The 18715-nt window shown below is 41.6% G+C and overlaps 1 protein-coding gene across 50 annotated transcripts in view; it reads right to left on the bottom strand.

The window, feature by feature from the left end:
- Positions 1 to 18715, bottom strand: part of SORBS1 (sorbin and SH3 domain containing 1) — a 229872-nt gene that overhangs the window by 111452 nt on the left and 99705 nt on the right. For 31 of the 50 annotated variants that reach the window (XM_077125544.1, XM_077125540.1, XM_077125536.1 and 28 more), the window contains exons 3-5: positions 6997 to 7051; positions 2979 to 3047; positions 26 to 121 (exon numbers count right to left, since the gene is read on the bottom strand). In XM_077125544.1, coding sequence (XP_076981659.1) covers positions 26 to 121; positions 2979 to 3047; positions 6997 to 7006 — 175 coding nt within the window. In that variant the 5' untranslated portion in view covers positions 7007 to 7051. The remainder of the gene's footprint in view (positions 1 to 25; positions 122 to 2978; positions 3048 to 6996; positions 7052 to 18715) is intronic. The other 19 variants (XM_077125531.1, XM_077125528.1, XM_077125541.1 and 16 more) reach the window with 3 other exon arrangements.

Below are 18715 nucleotides of genomic sequence, written 5' to 3' on the forward strand. Positions count from 1 at the left end.
AGCAAACCAACCCAAGGAGAGATACCTGTAGGGAGTACTAGGCCTGAAGAGTTTTTCACTGTCTTCACAGGAATTATTTTAACAGCAGAAATAGAGCGTGCACGTAAAGGGTCGGCAGTTGCTGAAAACACAAAAGGGTAAATGGCACATCCAGAAAGAACATTTGGGAAACACTCAGGCAGTTGAGGAACTGGGCAGGGACAATAGGAGGAAGTCGCCCACACAAAAGAACAATACAAAGAGCAGTAGATGCAGTAATTAAAAATAACCTGCTTTCTCTCTTCAGAGTTACTGGCCAATACGGCACAAGGCTCCCTCCTCCAACCATCACTCAGATACATTTGGTCAGTATCTATCTGTGCCTCCTGCCACACCAGGAGCTTGCCAAGGCTCTGGAAAAAAAAGATTTACAGAGACACAGATGGCCTGGCAAATAGAGGAAGGGGACAGCAACCAGGGTCCAAGGGGCCGCTTGGGAGAACGGGGCATCTGCCTGGGGTGGGGGGTGGAGGACCCTGAGGAGGAGAGTTACCGCCCGTAGGCCCCCTGAGCAGAGGAGGAAGGAGCACGTCCATGAGTTGCCTGCTCCCTTCAGCCATCACAGCTGTTTCCCCTGATCATAAATTCCAGGGTCCTATGCCTGCCCTGACCATCATATCCCTCTTACTCCAAGCAAATCAGAACCCCATCTGTCGGGTAGCAGACAGCATTGCTTAAATTCCTGCTTTCCTGGTTGAGAAGTGGTCAAGCAGTGACATACATGCTCAAGACCCTAGGCACTCCCAAGAGGACACAGACCAGGGTCCAACCCAGCTGAACTTTCGGAGAGCAGGATAATTGCCTGGGATGCAGCGAAGGCTGGTGTCCTCGAGTGATGGGAGACATGACTATCTATCTACAGGGTTCCTTGGGCTCCCTTCCTTACCAGATTCTGGAATCTCAATAGTGGATTTATTCTCAAATCCTCTTTCTTAGGACAAGTCTACTGTAAGGTCCTTTAGTCCTCCCTCTCCAATGGCTGCACATAGGAGGAATGGGGGCTCATGTGCTATGGTGCCAGTGGTGCTCCAATGAGCAACGCCCAGAGATCTTGCAGCCACAGATTCAGGAAATGAGTGAGGGGCAGGGCTGTTGGGGAAGCATGGCTGCCACTGCTGAATCAGCAGTCACATTGGTGAACCTATCAAAGGGACAGTGGAGACGGGAAGGAGGCACCTCAGTGCTGGAATGTGCGCCACCACCCCAGTCCATCACGCTGCCCTTTCATGTGGCACAGAGCAGTCAATAAGTTGATAATAATAATAATATATATATTAAGATAATAAGATGTTTTCACAGCAATTCTACTGACTGCTCTTTAGGATGACCTGGGAGACTGGCTGACTAGTAGGACATTTGTTACCATTTTCAGATGAAGAGGGAAGGGGCTCTGAACTGCTCAGGATCATTTTGTTTTCAAATGGAGAGGCTGAGACTCAGGCTCAGCTGTCCTGGCTCCTGGTCAGTGACCTTCCCAGGCCACCTTAAGTCCCTTATAATATACCTGCCTCCTTTATTCCAGAGAGATGTGGATCTAACTGAAGATCCACATCCACCTGCTACCCCACCTCTCCCTTATCCCCTTGTCCCTTAAGGCTCTTGTATAAAAAAAATTCACAAAGGATGGGCTTGATGGCCCCCAAATGTTTTAACAGCTTTGGAATCCCAGTCCTCTAGATGTTCATCATTGGATGCTTCAACATTTCACTGAAGCCACTTCACAGGCACTGCCCTTCATTGTTCCATAAGCACAACTTAGCCAAGAGACCCCCAAGAATACAGCAGACTCAGTCCCATACTAAGAGTGAAGAAAGGAAGCAAAGTAGGAAGGAAGGAGGCAAGGACTCTGCCACCAAGGAACCAACTCCCAAACCAACTGGGCCCCCACATTCCCCAGCTCCTCCTGCTCTTTCTGCCTTCCTTCTCCAGCCAGTTCCTCCCAAGTCTATACTTTACCTTGTCTCAAAAGGAACACTTGGCTGAACCAAATGGAAATCGCAAACAAAGCCCAAACATGTCAAACTCTCAACGCTCTCCTTTAAGAGATGCCGCATGTTAATTTAAATGCCCAATGCCAGGATATTTGCCTTTCCTTTTTGATACGGTAAAATTTAGCTGGATGGATGATCCTAGAATCACTGGAACCCAGAATTTTGGAGCAGGAACAAAATAATGTAGATCATCAAATTTCTTCATTTTACAGATGAGGAAATTCATACCCTCAAAGATAAAGGACCTCTCAAGATGCCTCTGCCTGTGGAGCCACAGAACTGGGACTTGAACCTGGATCTCATTACCTCCAACTGAAGGGCCCCATCACACTGCACTGCACAAAGGGCCTCAGTCAGCCCACTGCCTGGCTGCTTGGGCAGCCATGGCGAGAATGTCAGGATGAGAGACACAGGGCAAATAGGACCGCAATGGTTATCTAATCCATCATTCATTTCACAATTAAATTTTTCATCCTAAAATTTTTTAAAACTAAAAATACAAGAGGGAAATTAATGCCACAAATAAAATTTAACAATTCAGGCTCTTGCCTCAGGGCATGGACAGTGACCATGTCAGCATCCTACTGCAGGTGAGGGTGAAATGCTGGGTAAGGGAGCTCTCAAGCTGATAAATGCCAGGTGCATCAGGCACAAAGCGCACCTCACCCAGAGTGTGTGACGTGTTATTCACAGCATCCCTGCAAGTGAGCCACCACTTTTAACACCATCATCTCACAGTGGGGAAATGGCAGCCTCAGACTCAGGAGATGCCAAGACCTTGCTCACAGTCTCAGAAAGTCAGTGTGGGGAACAGTTCTTTTGTGCACAGGCGGATTAGGGCAATAATTGTTCTCACCAGGCAGGTGAGCCAGACAGGGTCTGACCTACTCTGCTCCTTCTGGAAAGGCTTTCCAGTACTGAAACCAGGCTTCTCTTCAAGAGCCTTACCTTTGTCTTGCCCATTGCTGCCTGGTGCCAACCCATTCATCACGGCTTTGGAAGCACCATCATCACATTCTGAAAGAAAGAAAGAGCGCGTGTGGCTTGTGATTATGCATACCCTACTGCTGTGGGCCAAGCAGTGCAAGGTGCTGCGGTCAGAGTGAGGAGAGAAAGCACATGGGGACCAGTCCTCGCTGGCCTTGGTGTGGTCCCATCCACCCTGCACATTCTGTTAGCTCATCCCCACGCAGGCTTCCTCGGGCTTGGGGATGGACGCCCTAGAATATCATTTGAGATTGCTGTGTGGCTGGAACTTGGGCAGAACACAAGGGCTGTTTGGGGATGGGGAGTATGTTGTAGGTGATAAAAATTCTCTTGCCTCCTTGCTTTGGCTTCCTTTTTGACATTTAAAAATATCTGTGAATCTGTTCAGTTCCCTCAAAGCAGCATCTCCTGCCTGCCAAAGGCCTGTCTCCCCACTCAAGGCCAGCCCCAATGTGCCTCTGTGTACCCACAATGCAATGTTTCAGTCAACTGGGATAGAAACCTCAGGCCCTTTGACACTGCCCTTCACTCTCACCCCCACATCCCATTTGTCATCAAAACCATGCTCTTCTTCCAATGAAATGTCTCTAGATACTACCCCTCTTCATCCCACTGTCCCCAGTTCAGGCCCTGTGCTACTGTCCCAAAGAGGACATGGTTTTCTGACTGTTATCCCTGCCTCCTTTCTATCCATTTTCTAACCCAATCCTCAGTTAGCAGCCAAGAGCACTTTCTAAACTCCCATCTAACCATAGCCTACCCCCACCCCCAGTTAAAAAAAAAAACCAAACAACCCTGGGTGCAGGATAGATAGAAAGTAAGACATGATTTTTAAAATCCCTCTTATGTAAACACTGCATTTCACCTCTGCTATGTATACAAAGATTTGGGCTCATAACAATCAGTTTCCCAAAAGACTGGTTTCTCGATGTAAACTGCGCTGACGGCCACACTTAATGCTGCCTGCATCCACATGTGAGCTGCACCACTGCCCCTCTGTCCTAGCAGCCTGGACCTCCAGACATTGGCCCCACATGGTGGCTCCTGCTAACTGGCTCAATCCACCTACAGGCAAGGACTTCTTGTCCTAAATGCCAGTCTCCCTCATGCATATGTTTTTAGGCTGGGTGGAAGCAGGGTACTGCTGAAAAGGCCAAAAAGAAACACCAACCTCTGAGCTCCTACCAGACCCAACCCATGTCCCCCTCCCTTTCTAATTCAACATAACCACACTGAAGAAATTTTAGACTCTATAAAAGGACCCCTCTTCCCAGAGGGTCCCTAGGTCAGATAAATCCTGAAACTCAGAGGGACCAGCCTCTCTAAGATTATCAACTGATTACATCCCCCTATCCTTTAGTGTCGACACCCCTTCTCAGCATGAAAAAGTCTGAATGGGCACTGTCCAAAGATCTCTATAGACTGGAAGAAGGATCAAAGGAGAAGGAGGAGGTATAACAGAGAAAATAGGATTTAACAAATGAGAATGACTGCTGACTTACTATATTAATATTCCTTCTAGCCTCCAGTGTTTTAGAGCAGCTAGAAGGAAAAATCTGAGATAGAAGAATGGTAGCCCATGACAAACTCTGAAATCTGTTCTGTAACTACTTGTTGAAGTGTCCTTTGAAAATTACTCCTTCTGTGGTTTTTTTGCTTTGCATATGTGTTATATTTTATAATAAAAAAATTGTAAGAAAAGTAATAAGGAAGAGCTCTATAAGACTTATATGATGAGTGACCTCCAGAATGTATAAGCAAGATGCACAACAGTATATATATTATATATTATATATTGCAAAAATAACATATTTACTCTCTTTTAAACACTATTGGAAAGACAGAATACTAAGTACAGTGGTTGCTATGAGGGAGAGAGGGAAGAGGATACATGGAACAGTGATGAAAGTGAGACTGGATACACTTTAAATATAATACATTTGACTTTGAAAAGAAAAGCACCAATAATCCCATCATCTTCAACTCAAACTTTGTAGCTCAGGGTTTTGGTGTCAGACAGCTTGGGTTTGCCGCAGCTCCACTACAAAGAAGCTGGGTGATTCCAGACAGGTCATTCATTTCTCAGGGGCTTAGTTTTCTCAGCTATACAATGGAGTGATAAAACAGTGCCCACCTCATGAGGTGTCAGGAAAGTGAAATGAGCTATTGCAGGGAAAAAACACTTCCCTCAAAGACTGACAAACCCAGTCCAAAACTGTAATCAAAAGTACATCGTTATTATTTTGCTCTTTCCACCAAAGATTAAAACAAGTATTTTTCCATGCAGCTGCTTTCCATTTTAATAGCATAATAGTCCATCAAGTAAATGCACTTTATGCACCTCCTCATTCCCCCATCTTCATGTCTGTGATGTTTTTGTTTCCTTCGAATTAAGACAGAAATTCCCAAGAGCAGGATTATCCAGCTAAAGACTCTGGGTTTTTTTGGATGCTTCCCATGTAATACCTCCTTCCAACACCACACCTGAGTGGAAGATCCTGGGGTGAGTCCCCTGAGCATTTCCACCCTCTCACTCTCCCTCCAGGCCCCTCCCTTCCTCCTTCCTCAGCCCTTTTTAATGCCAGGAGTGGCAATGCCAGTTTAGGCTAATCTCAACATTAAGGACAGGTAGAAGTTTTACACTACAAAGTATTTTAAAAAAAGCTCTCACCTGTTTAAACGATCACAAAAACAAAAAGCAAAACAGACGATGACAAAAATAAGTTGCAAAGCAGGAGCTACTAGCAATACCTGTGTCCACTTGCAAAGGAAAAGAAGGTTTCACATGCAACAAAAGCACTCAAGGGATCAGGAACAAGCCAAGTCCCTCTCTTTGAAAGGAGGAGGCCTGGGCTAGCAGTAATAACTGATGGATGGAGCTCTTCCCATGTCATGGGAACAGGCTAAGTACTTTAAAAGCATTACCCCAATGAATCCTCACAAAATCCCAATGAGCTGGTGCTTCTACTACGTCCATTTTACAGAGAAGAGTGTGAGAAGGGTCACCGATAGGCCCAAGACCACGCAGCCAGTTGGGGTGGGGGGTGGGCGGTATGGGACACAGGTAGTACCACCCCAGGCCCTCCTCCACTCCTAACCACACACCGTTCTGGCAGTTTAGAACTTGGCTATAAAAGCCCTATATATAAATAAATGAAAATGTGTTTTTATCTACAGATCCCTCTGATGACACTTCAGAAATAATGCAGGATTAGGAGACCCTCGAAGGAGATGTCCACATGGTCACCCCTCCCACCTCTGCTTCAACCCAGCCTGCTGGTCTCAAGAGTCTCCAGGATGTGTTCGGCAGCCAAGGTTGGGCCTTAATCTCCAGATGGAAACTTCTCTGCTTCGAATCCTGGGCTAGAAACCTGACAGCTCTTGGCTGCACAACGAACAGGGATCTGTCCCTTCTTTGCCTTATCCACCCCATCCCCCATGCTTTTCTGCCCCACTCCCAAACTAAAAATACTCAAAAGTGGTCACTAGTCTAGGTCTTGATTTATACTACCAAAGGCATACCAAAAGGGTGAACAGACTGCTCCACCAGCCTGGATAAAGATTAGCTCATACCCTGGGGCAATTACAGTCAATCTGCTTACTTTGCTGCTATCACTCAGATTAAGAAATGCCACTGAGGTATATCCATATGCCAAAACTCACCAAATTACACACTTTATGTGCAGTTTATTATATGCCAATTATATCTCAATAAAGCTGTTTAAAAGTAAAGGGCAAAAGAGTAAAGGACACGGTGCATGTAAAGTATATAGCACAGTTTTTGACACAAAGATGGGGCTCAAAAAATCATTAATAACGATGGTGACGATGATGATTTATGACAATGCTTGGGCTCTCACCCAGGTCTCATAGAATAAGAAATGCTGCTGAAGGCTTCAGAGTACATGGGAAATCTGGGTACACTGCCCAGTTTTGTAGATTTGCCAAGAAGAGAAAGACAGGGTTTTAAATTACTTACTGGAGCTCATGGTGATAACAGGACAGGTCTTCTATGACTGGGGCTCTGAATTGCTCTGCAGAAAAACATACATGCAATGGAAATGATGAATGGCAAGTTCAAAATAAATCCCTGGGTCTGGTTAGCATTAAAAATGCAAACACTGCAACCCCTGAAAGAGGCAGAGCTGAACCAGGAGTTGCTCAGCCAAGCTTCTGACTCTTGTTCTGCCACAAGCTATGGTGGCCTCAGGCACATTATTCAACCTGGACTCAATTCTGCCACCCATAGTTGGTTTCTTTGCTACCCAGGCTCTCTTCTTATTTTAAATTTCTGTGACACTACATGAATGCCCATGGATTGAGGGAAAGAACCAAAGTTTAGGAGAAAGTAGTAAAATCAAAACATAAAGTCATCATTATTATTGTTCATAAAAATAGTGAACAATTACATATTACTCCCCATGTGCAAGGAAATGTTCTAAAAGCTTTAAATATAATAACTATCTTCATGAAAGCTCTAAGGGGTAAATACTAAAATTGTGTTTTTTGAGGAAACTGAGGCACAGAGCGGTGAAGAAACTCTCCTGCCTTCATGGTAGAATTGATATTGGAACTCATATAGCCAGACTCGAAGGCCCAAGTGGTTAGGCACTACATTCTACTCCTTAAGGTGGGAATACATTCCACTGGTGTTCAAATTGATAATCTTCCAATTTAGTATGATGTCACATCAAAGTAACTTTTACTGTGGCTCTGGCAATACATTAATAGATATATCCAGAAGATCTTTTATTGAGGTATAATTTGCACCCAACAAAATGCATGCATTTTATTTGTACAATTCTATGAGTTTTGACAATTCTATAATCACTACTACAATCATGACATAGAGCATTACCATCACCCCAAAAAGTTCCCTTGTGCCCTTCTATATGCAAGTTTCATCCCAAGCCTCTGGCAACCATTGATTGGCTTTCTGTCACTCTAGTTTTACCTTTTCTAGAATTTTATAGAAATGGAAACTTAGTGTAGGTAATCTTTTTTGCCTGGCTTCTTTCACTTAGCCTCATACTTTTGAAAATCAATCAGCCATATATGTGTTGGTCTTTCTTGGTACTCTACTCTGTCCCATTAATCTGTATTATCTTCTTTATGCCAAGAACACACTGTCTTGATTACTACAGCTTTGTAGTATGTCTTTGAAATCAGGTAGTATGAAATCTTCTGACTTCATCCTTTTTCAAAATTACTTTGGCTACTCTAGGTCTTTGCATTTTCATGTAAAGTTTAGAATCATCTGTCAATTTCTATTAAAAAGTTTAAAATTAGCTGATTTTGATAGGGATCATGCTAAATTCATAGATCAATGTTGGGAAAACTAACATTTTCAAATACAAGTCACCTGATTCATGAGTATGGCTTATGTCTTTCTTTATTCAGGTCTTCTTTAATTTCTCTCAGCAATGTTTGGTAGTTTTCCGCGTACAGGTCTTACATATAACAAGGTCTCAGAGGACACATTTGAAGGGTACACAATTCAAAAAGCAAGTCTTCAGGATACGTAGAACCTTGCTCCTTAAAGTATGGTCCACAGACCAGCAGCATTGGCATCACCTGGGGCCTTATTAAAAATAGCTCAAGTTCTGTCCTAGACCTCTTGAATCCAAATCTGCAGTTTAACAAGATCCCCAGGTGATCCCTATGTACTTTAAAGTGTGAGAAGCAATGATGTAGAGGAAATCAACTCCTTGGTTCATGAATTCTATAACAGGCATGTCAAGATATGGTATCAAGACTTTGCATAAGGAGAGACACTTTAGTTTCCTTTTTTAACACACTAAAGTCAGGCACGGGTTTCCTGCCAGGGCATTTGCCTTTACTCACCGTCTTTGGAGTTGAAAGAGTGGAATGCTAGGGGCGAAAAGGAAACCATTCTAAATTAGTTCTCTGCTGCCCAAATCAGCAGGAATTTTGCCTCTGTCACTACCAAATACACCTGAGACTATTCGTGACCTTCACTAGCTCCCTCGGATTGTTTTCTGAGCTATGCAAACATTTGTTCTTTCAGTCAAGGATCACACAACCTGCTGTGTTCTCTATGCCCTGGTGGTCTCCTATTCTAGTTTATAATACTTCAGATTGCCTCCCAGGACCAAAAGAGCTGTTATGATATCATCCGGATGTATTGCTGTTTTTTTTTCCACTTTTAAATAACTTTACTATTCAACTTTATATCTTAAAGTTTTATTTATTCAACTTTTAAAACATAATTGAAGAAATCCTTTTAAATTTAACCATGAAGCTATCTTAACAGAAACTATTTTTATTCCTTTGCAGTCCTTTCTAACCTTTATCTAGATACATAAATAGCATTTAAGCAGCTGAAAAAATGTGTGGACAGGTTTTCAAATTCAATTCAAATTCAATTTTCAAATTCAATAATTTTCAAACCAATTATTTCTTGAAAATTTTTCTGGGTTTCTACAGTCATCATATGCATCAAAGGCTGTATTTCATTGTGATACTAGTCCATAATTCATTGGCCAATTCCCTTTATACAGGTTACTTTAATTCATCCTAATTTTTAAAATAAATACATACGACACAGCATCCTTAGGCTGAGGAAGAGATGAAAAGAAATACCTATGTGCCAAATAGGATGCCTCAACTCACACTCTGTGATGGGCAATCACTGTCCTATGTGGGAAGCCTTTTGGACATTTTATATTTCTCTGTCCATATAGAAACTCCGAACATCTAAGTGTTAGCCCCACCCTTAATTACAAATTGATCTGATCTACACAGGGTCAGGGATGATAGTCAAAGTACTTAATCACTTTGCCACAAATGTCCCCCACTGGAGTGGACACCAGCAGCAGTACTGAGGACCGTGCCGTGCCAGCTGTTAACCCTTTGTTGCTGGATGGTGAGAAGATGGAGGACAAATGGATCCAGGGTGATATGGAACTATTTCAACATTTTAACAACTATTATGATAACGATGGTACAAAGGTGAGTACTGGCTCTACACACAAAGACTTTTCCCAGCAGTAGATTCAGTTGCACGTGCTCACTTGGCAATCACTGACACAAAGAAGCAGGGCGCAGTTTAAACCTTCTTTTTAAAAGTTGCAGTAAGAGCAGCAGTTGATCCAAGGACAGTGCCCAGTGTCCAGTCCTCGCCAGTGGTGGCAAGGCATCAATGCTATCCCCAGACTATGCCAGGCCCCGCTTGTGGCTCTGGTCTTAGCCAACTTAGCACTTTCTGAGTGCAGTTTTCCAGCCTCCCATAAATCCTGTGAACTACTCATGATCCTGCTAACAAATGCCTTTTCAGTTTACCTTGACCCAGAGGTGGTTTCTAGTTGTTTCTTGCTGGTTTCGAGCTGTTTGCTCAACCAGGGGGAAATAGTGAGGGGGTCACAAATGTTTCCTTCAAAGAGGAAAAGTTTTTAAAAAATATTTTGATTGAGAAATCTTCACACACATACATTCCGTACACAGGATACAGTCAGTGGCTCACAATATCATCATATAGTTGGGTTTTCATTACCAAGATAATTTTTTAGAACATTTGCATCTCTCCAGAAAAAAAAAAAAGAAAAATCTCGTACATACTATACACTGTTCCCCTTCCTCTCATTAACCACTAGTGTTTCCATCTACCCAATTTATTTTATTCTTTGTCCCCCCTATTATTTATATATTTATTTTTTATCCATATTTTTTAACTCATCTGTCCCTGGATAAAAGGAACCTCAGACACAAGATTTTCACAATCACATTGTGAAATGTCACATTGTAGATGTTGTATCTTCATACAGTCGTCTTCAAGAATCAAGGCTTCTGGAACACAGCTCTACAGTTTCAGGTACTTCCCACCAGCCACTCCAATACACCATAAACTAAAAAGGGTTATATCTCTCAGCCATTGAAACTTTATTTCGTGGCCTTTCTCTCTTCCCCTTTTTGGTCAAGAAGGCTTTCTCAATCCTTTATGCTGGGTCCCCACTCACCCTGGGATTTCTGTCCCCCGTTGCCAGGGAGATTTACATCTCTGGGAGTCATGTCCCACATAAGAGGGAAGGGCAGTGAGTTCATCTGCCAAGATGGCTTAGAAAGAGAAGCCACATCTGAGCAACAAAAGAGGTTCTCTGGGGGTGACTCTTAGGCCTAATTTTAAGTAGGCTTAGCCTATCCAAAAAGGGAGAATCTTCATTTCTCTTTCCTGAAGTGAGATCTGAATCCCCAGTGACTCAGCAGTAATCTTGTCCTTATGGTCTGAAAAGCTCAGAGTCAGGGCAGAAAGAAGCCATCCAGAAAGCTGCACAAACTGAGCCTGACCAGAAGAATGCTAGAAGGAAGCTCTGAAAGTATAATCTAGTCTCTGCAGTTTATTTAGGGATAGTGCACGCTATTACCATCATACATAGAACTTGAGGGTTTATTTTAATAAAAAGCTATGACAAAATATTTATTTAAAAACTAGTTGAGGATGATGGTCCATCGTTGGAATTTCTCACTCAAATTTCCTCCAAAGGGATGAAGCATCTTTGGGTAAAAGCCAAAGATGCACAGTGCCATCTAGTGACCAAACAGAACCCCTGCAAGTGGGCAGTTATCCCTGCATGGGTTGCAAGAACCTATACAGATGTTACAGCTTGAGTGCACCAGCAAGGGTCAAGCCTCCACTCCTTGCCTTAGGCTGTTGAAATCCTCCATACTTGGTCAAAGCACCACAACATCAACACAGACATTCCTCCCAGAACAAGATGTGAAGTAACTTGAGTTAGGAATGCATTCAGATAATTAATGGTTCTACGTGGTCCTTCCCTAATCCCTGATCTCATAATTCTTATTTTAATGATACAGAATAATCACTAAAAAGTAACAGTTACACTCATGCTTCCAGCTAAATGTGAGGTTATTTGTTGGGAGAGGAAAGAAGGTCCCTGTGTGGATGGTTCAGGGATCTCTATCTGGGGAGTTTGATTATAAACATGAATTCATGGTCGAGCAAAGATTCCTGGAAGAGAATGAGCCTTTGGTTAAACCTCCTACACTGCCTGCTCCAGCTTCCACTATGCACTGTGGTGCTTTTTCTCCAAAGCTTCTCACCCACTCCTCATTAGATTGTAAATTTCTAAAGGCCAAGGGCTGTGTCATCCTCAGCACTGAGCAGCAGTGGATACTCAATAATGGACTTTGCCCTTGTCTTCCATTCGCCTTCTGAACCTAACTTTGGAGTCTTACATTCAAGATAACTGAGACCCACCTTAACTATGCTGTGGCTGCTTAAAAGAAAGGTACCACCCCACTCCAACAAAACCCTAGTTATGGTCTAGCTTTGAAATCCAATCTGGGACTTGACTTGATAAACCTACAGCTACTTACAGTGGCTTAAAAAGAACTGAGACAGTTCATAAAGCCCCAGAATAAATGTTTGGCCTTATTTCATTGTACTTTGCTGATCCACAAGTGAACCCATGTTTCTACAGTTTAATGGCTTCTTATCCTACTTCTCTTCAAATGCACTATACATTATTGGAGACGGTGCAGAAGACTCTTTAGAAAGCCAGAAAGGATAAACACTGAGTTGCTGACACTTCCTTTCGAGGGGAAGAAGCTAGGATAAACTTGACCCTGATACTAACTTTGGTCTGGAATCCTCTAATACAGCTGGAGGCTCAGAATATAGCAAGTACAAGGTTCCTGTGAAAAAGACTGATGTTTCTGGAGGGGGAGCAATAGGAAAACACATCAGAAAGGCCATCCCCCACTGTCCTCCCATTTCCTCCTGGAGTCAGTCCAATGCAGTTTCCGTTCTAACCAATTATCTGAAATGGCCTTCAGAAAGGTTTCCAGTGCTCATACAGGGTCACATTCAATGGTGTGCAATGGATGGGACCTCGCTAACCTTTTCACTCAATTTAAGACAGTTAACTCCTTCTTCCTCCCCATGAACCCTTTCTGGTACAGATTTTGGAGTATCACTTTGGACTGGTTTCACAGGGCCATGAGGCTCCTCCTTCTAGAAGAGCACCTCTCTAGGAGGTCAAGAGCTAGAGGGTCATGATCTGGGTCCTCATTTCTTTCCATTTACTAACTTTCTTGAGGATTTCATTTTAAAATATTAGAACCAGGAGGATCCATGCATTTCTGTAGTTTTCCAACTATTTGAAGGAAGTTCCACAAAGTGTCCTCTGGCCACAGTGCAGGCACCAGCCCACACATTCTCCACCATTCACTTCAAAAAGAGCAGCTGTGCTGTGATTGACTTCATTCATTCTGTGACTACAAAAAAGGCTCCATAAACCAGAAATCTAATCTAACCCCCTTATTACTGTTACAGCAATGCCAGGGAAAAAGTCTCCCTTTATCCACCTGTCTGGTACCCTCTCAACTAAGCCACCCTGCCTGCTTCTCCTGATACTGAATTCTAAACCATGATCAGCCCTCCACAGTCAATGCACAGATGGTGTCACTTCCACCTTGAGAACTTTTCAGTAATTCCCCATTACTTACTGGAATAAAGCAAGGTCCTGATGAGCTACCAGAACCTGCTGGTCCACTACTCATCTCTCAGTTAACTGCCTCCCCTGCCTCTGCCCCTCCAATCAGGCCTGCTATATCTTCATACATGAAGTCCATTAGACACTAAGCACCTCACCAGCAGGGTCTTGTTTCATCTCTTTATCCTAATGCCTAACACACTGCCTAGCCCAGAGCATGTACCTAGTCAATACTGATGGATCAGTCCGCCAGACACCTGTTTCTCATGCACGTTTCTGAATACACTACTTTTTCCTCTTTCCCTTATCAACCCATTTCCACCCCCACACCTGATACAATACCTGTCCTGTCAATTCTTCCATCTTCATGACTCATGCATCCCAGCCAACCCATCTTTTCCATCCTCACATTCACCATTCTATTCCCTCACTTCATTCCTGGAACATTATAATAGCCTATAATAAGCCTCAGAGCCACACAATATTCTATGTACTGCCATGTTCTGAAGAGTTCCCCGTCAAATTTCAACAGGGAAAACATAAACTGACAGGGCTAAAAGTTATAAGCCCAGAGGAGTTTCCTGGGCAGTGTAGGGCAAAAAGGAAAAAGACAGTGAAATTCCTGGAAAAGAATATCTAAAACACAGGTCAGATAATATAATTCAAACAGTGTTTCTTTAGCACCTACTATGCACCCAACCCAATCCTTCCCCCAGGGAGACCAACGTGAATCAGAGACAGGCACTCTCTTAGAGGCTATATTAAGATTTTGGAGTGACAAACATTATCCATTTAAACATGATGGGATAACTCTCACGCCAGCAATCTGACCTAAGTCTTCTGGGAGTAAAGAAAGAGGACGAAAAAATTCCGCATGCAAGAGAGAACAAAGAATGAATAAATACTATCATTTTTAAAATGTATGACCATGAACCTTTTAAAATCACTTCAAAATGTCACATTTTGGGAAACATTGGTCTCAAAAAGTCAAGCCCAAATTCTTCAGCATGGTATTCAAGGACCTGCAAGATCAGGTCACAGTTATTTTTCCAGTCTCATTTCCCTATGTACTCTGTAAGTCCCAAACTCCATGTGTACTATATTTGTCATTCCAACTGACGCCTGAAAAGATTTCCCATTTCCAAGCTTATGGTTACTTCCCATTAATACCCTGTTCCTCACCTCTCCAAACTTTAAGACTGATACTGACCCAGCAAAACCTAAGGTTTTTAGTTTTGTTTTTAACCCCTATTAAAAGTCATGGAGATGAGGATCTCGTTCCCACAAGATCCGATTATAATCACAGAACTCAGAAATTCCTCGTCCAATCTCCCACCAAAGTCATCACACTCTCAACCCGGGCCCATGCCCAGAGAGAAGTCGTATCTAGATAATGAGTACCCTTTGTAGAAGGTGGAATGTTTAACCATCAAAATTCTGTAATCATTACTTTTACCTTTTGTACTTAAATGGAGCCTCTAAATAAATACACAAAGTTGATTTCTGCACCCAAAACTGCTAATAAGGCAAAAACAATCTGCAAAAGAGTTTTAAGCCTTATAAATGCAATTTTTTAGCTTTAGACAACAGGTAATCATATATATGTAATCATATATTACATTGTCTGTGTAATAAAATGCCAGGTTTACAGTAAACATAAGAAAAGGGTAGATTTTTACTTCACAGTGTACTCACACTAATTACAAAGAAAAAAATCTTAAAGATGTGAAAAATTAATTCCCAGAAGAGAAAATGGAAAAATATAAACAAACCTATAAGAACATGTTTGTTTACTGTGATTAGTTTAAAAAATAAAAAAGATCAAACTAATGACTAATGATTTTTCCAGTTCTGAAATTTATTTACAAATCTAAAAACACTTATAGTCGATGTGGGAGAAAACACAAAGGCATTGGGCATTTTTCTACACAACCATGAGTGAAACTGCACAACCAAAGATACTACACACCTTTCTTGGCAATATGCATCAAAAGCCATATACTCATATCCTTTGTTCTTTAAGGGAATATAATATAGCCCAAGAAAAGGAACCTAAATGACAATGAAACTAGATGTACAGAGATCATTATCACAGTCTTATTTTAGGCATTTTTTTTGGGGGGGGGGGGTGCATGGTCCAGGAATCAAACCCGGGTCTCCTGCATGAAGTGTTCAATAATGGGACACTAATTATATTACCACATATCTACTGGGTAGATTGAACAGTTACGAAAATAATGGTTCTATAGGACAAACAACATGGGAAAAAACTTATAAGGTAAGGTGAATAAAGCAGGATATAGGTTTGTGTGACATCTGTGATTATAATTATGTAAAACAAACAAAACACATGCACAAGTTTGAAAAGAAATATACCCAAATTCTAATAGTGACCGGAGTGGGGTGAAACTTTAGATAACTTTGTTCTCTTATTTCTATTTTCCAAACTGTTTATAATGTGGTTATAACACATTTCTTTTTTAAATGAAAAGTAAAAGATTTTTAGCTCATACCTGGCATTCGATACTCGACGGGTTAAGCTCTAGAACTTTCAAGAGAAAATTCTAGAAGATAAGCTAATTGATACCACTAACAATCTTTTTCATTAGAATATGGCAGCTCATTCAATTCAATCTTCCACAGGACCACTGGCAAATTCCCCAAATGTGGAATTCCAGCACTAATTGTCAGTGATTGCTTTTGTTTATGGAAGTCAAACCATTCCCGTGTGATTCCTTATGAGGACGAGGGGTAGGGGGAATAAAGCAACTCGAATGTTCAGCCAGATTTCCTAAAGAAGTAATTGCACCAAAACATCTCATCTTAAAATAGTCAGCAGGGGCTGCCAGGTGACAACACACACAGTACCCGCCATCACTCCCTAGGCCTGCTCATTGCCAACTCCCTGCTCCTGACTCCACTTCATGGCATTCCAGAGCCCTGAGCTCCCTCTCAAATTCTTTATTTGTACAACTCTGGGCACACAAGGTTTCTTAAACATGCATTGTTAACCAAGACAAATCTTTAATGCAAAATTGGTCCATTTGTGTTTCCCAAATACGGTGATGTCTACAGAACCCAAACACAGCTATCTAATTATAGCAACCAGTAAATCTGGAACCCTGGACTTAGACAATCTAGATAATTAAAAAAAAATTTTTAAGAGGCAGATTCCCAAAGTCATTAGATAAAAGCAAAACATCTTAGCTCTATTTAAATTGTAAACACATACCCTGAAAATAAGAAAAGTTATGGACGATGTCTTTTTACTGGAGTGGTCACTATTTAATGTCTACCTGTAGAGAGCATAAACGAAAGCATTTAAAATTCTCTAGAGAGTGAAGGTTGGGACATAGGCCACAATATAGGCAAATAAAACCAATAAGTTATTGAATGTGGCTGAAAAAAACAAACAAACCAAAAACTAGAAAAGGAATGTGTTAGAGCTTGTGCCAGGGAAAAAAGGGTGGATTTGCTATGGCAGGAAAGGTGTTCGCTCTTACAGACAATCCATAGTTCCCTCTCAACTCTTTCTTTAAACCACAAAATTCCTAAGGCTATGTATTTAGCACATCATATGTTATACAGACATCTGCAATACAGGCCCCATACCATGCTTAGAAATGAGGAAACAGAGGTTGCATTCAGTAAAAAGACCTTGGGTCTTTTGCAAATACTTAAATACCTTAAATACCTCAATTCATAATACTGGCTTATTCAGGAATTGCTTGTTTTCCTTACGAAGTACTGAAGTTTTACTGAAAATGTACCAACCTACCTAAAAGCCAGTAGGAAACATGGAAAACATTATCCTTTTCTGAGAAACCCTCTCTTCTTGGTGGCATTTGTTTAACAACTGAGGTGGAACACATACATACAAGCTCAAAAGCAATAATGTCTGAACTTGATCTGTGGAGGCCAAGGACCACTTCAGATCATTAGTTTCTACCTATAATAAATGTTAGACCTTCAGCTCCTGTTATTCACTTGGTGAATTATATCAGCTATTTTCTCTATTAGCTCTCTTTTGTGCTAATTTTAAGCAACTTTCAAATATATCTGATATAAAAGCTGAATTCAAGCATGAGAGAACACAATGTAAGCTTCTGAAATGGGTTTTCTTCAAACTAAACAATGCCACTAAAAGATTCTATATATTACTGAGGTTAAAACAAACATTCAATAAAAATATTCTTAAAGACCTATGTAATCTCTCAGACCAGACTACTTGGAAATAGGCTGGCATCTAGTATATATTTATATATTAATATATCCACATCAGAATTAATGTGGACATTATGGACATAGAAGGACCCTGGCTCAGCTAGTATCTGGTATATACTTTTCCAACTTCAGTTGCCACATATATTTGGTGGCTGTAGAAAGATAAACAAAAACCAAGGTCAGAAGAACTGGGTTTGGATCCAGACTTTGCTAGGACTGTACAAATTGGGAAATCCCTTAATTCTCAGCCTGAGTTTGCTTACCCAGAAAAAGGAAACAGTAATATCTATCTTGCTGAGTTATTTTTTTAATTAAATGTTTAAAATAAATAAAAGAACCTCATGTGCATTATAGAAATGCATTATAGAAAGGTATTCTATTAAAGAAGATGCCAATCTAGCCCTCTTTATCCTTTGTTTTTTTTTTTAACAGATGGGTGAATATATTCATGAGGTCACCATTACCAAGACTGACGTACAAAATGCCAGGTTTTAGGAAATGAAGTAGAAGTTGGCTCTGGGCTCCACACCTATGCACAGTAGGTGACACAGTACACTCTTGATTTAGGCATCACGTTTTAGGAAACTTAGGAGTTTCTCTCTCTTTAGGGTTAGGGTTCCAGAAACCAAAACATTATCGTCAAGACTTGTCTATTAGGTATGCCTTCCAAGCAAGGCCCTGTGCTCATGCTTTAGGGATGGACAGACGAATCATCTCTTCATTCCCAAAATGCAACTGTGAACCAGCTACCTTACATATCTCACTACTAAGCAGCAGCACACCTTACAAAGTTTCTATATCCACTATTATAAATAGAGATACTAAGCCTAAAGAACAGTTAAAAGATTCGTTGGGTACTCTTACAGAAGCGACTAGGAACACCGAAATTTAAATCCAGGTGTCTGCAGACAAAGCCCAGGCTCTTTCCATTCTACCACTGAGCCTCACTGAAGAAGGCACCAAACAGTGCCTGCATCTGGAGCAAGATGCTTCTGCAGGCAG

This window comes from Tamandua tetradactyla, chromosome 13 (assembly GCF_023851605.1).
Source record: "Tamandua tetradactyla isolate mTamTet1 chromosome 13, mTamTet1.pri, whole genome shotgun sequence".
NCBI lineage: Eukaryota > Metazoa > Chordata > Mammalia > Pilosa > Myrmecophagidae > Tamandua > Tamandua tetradactyla.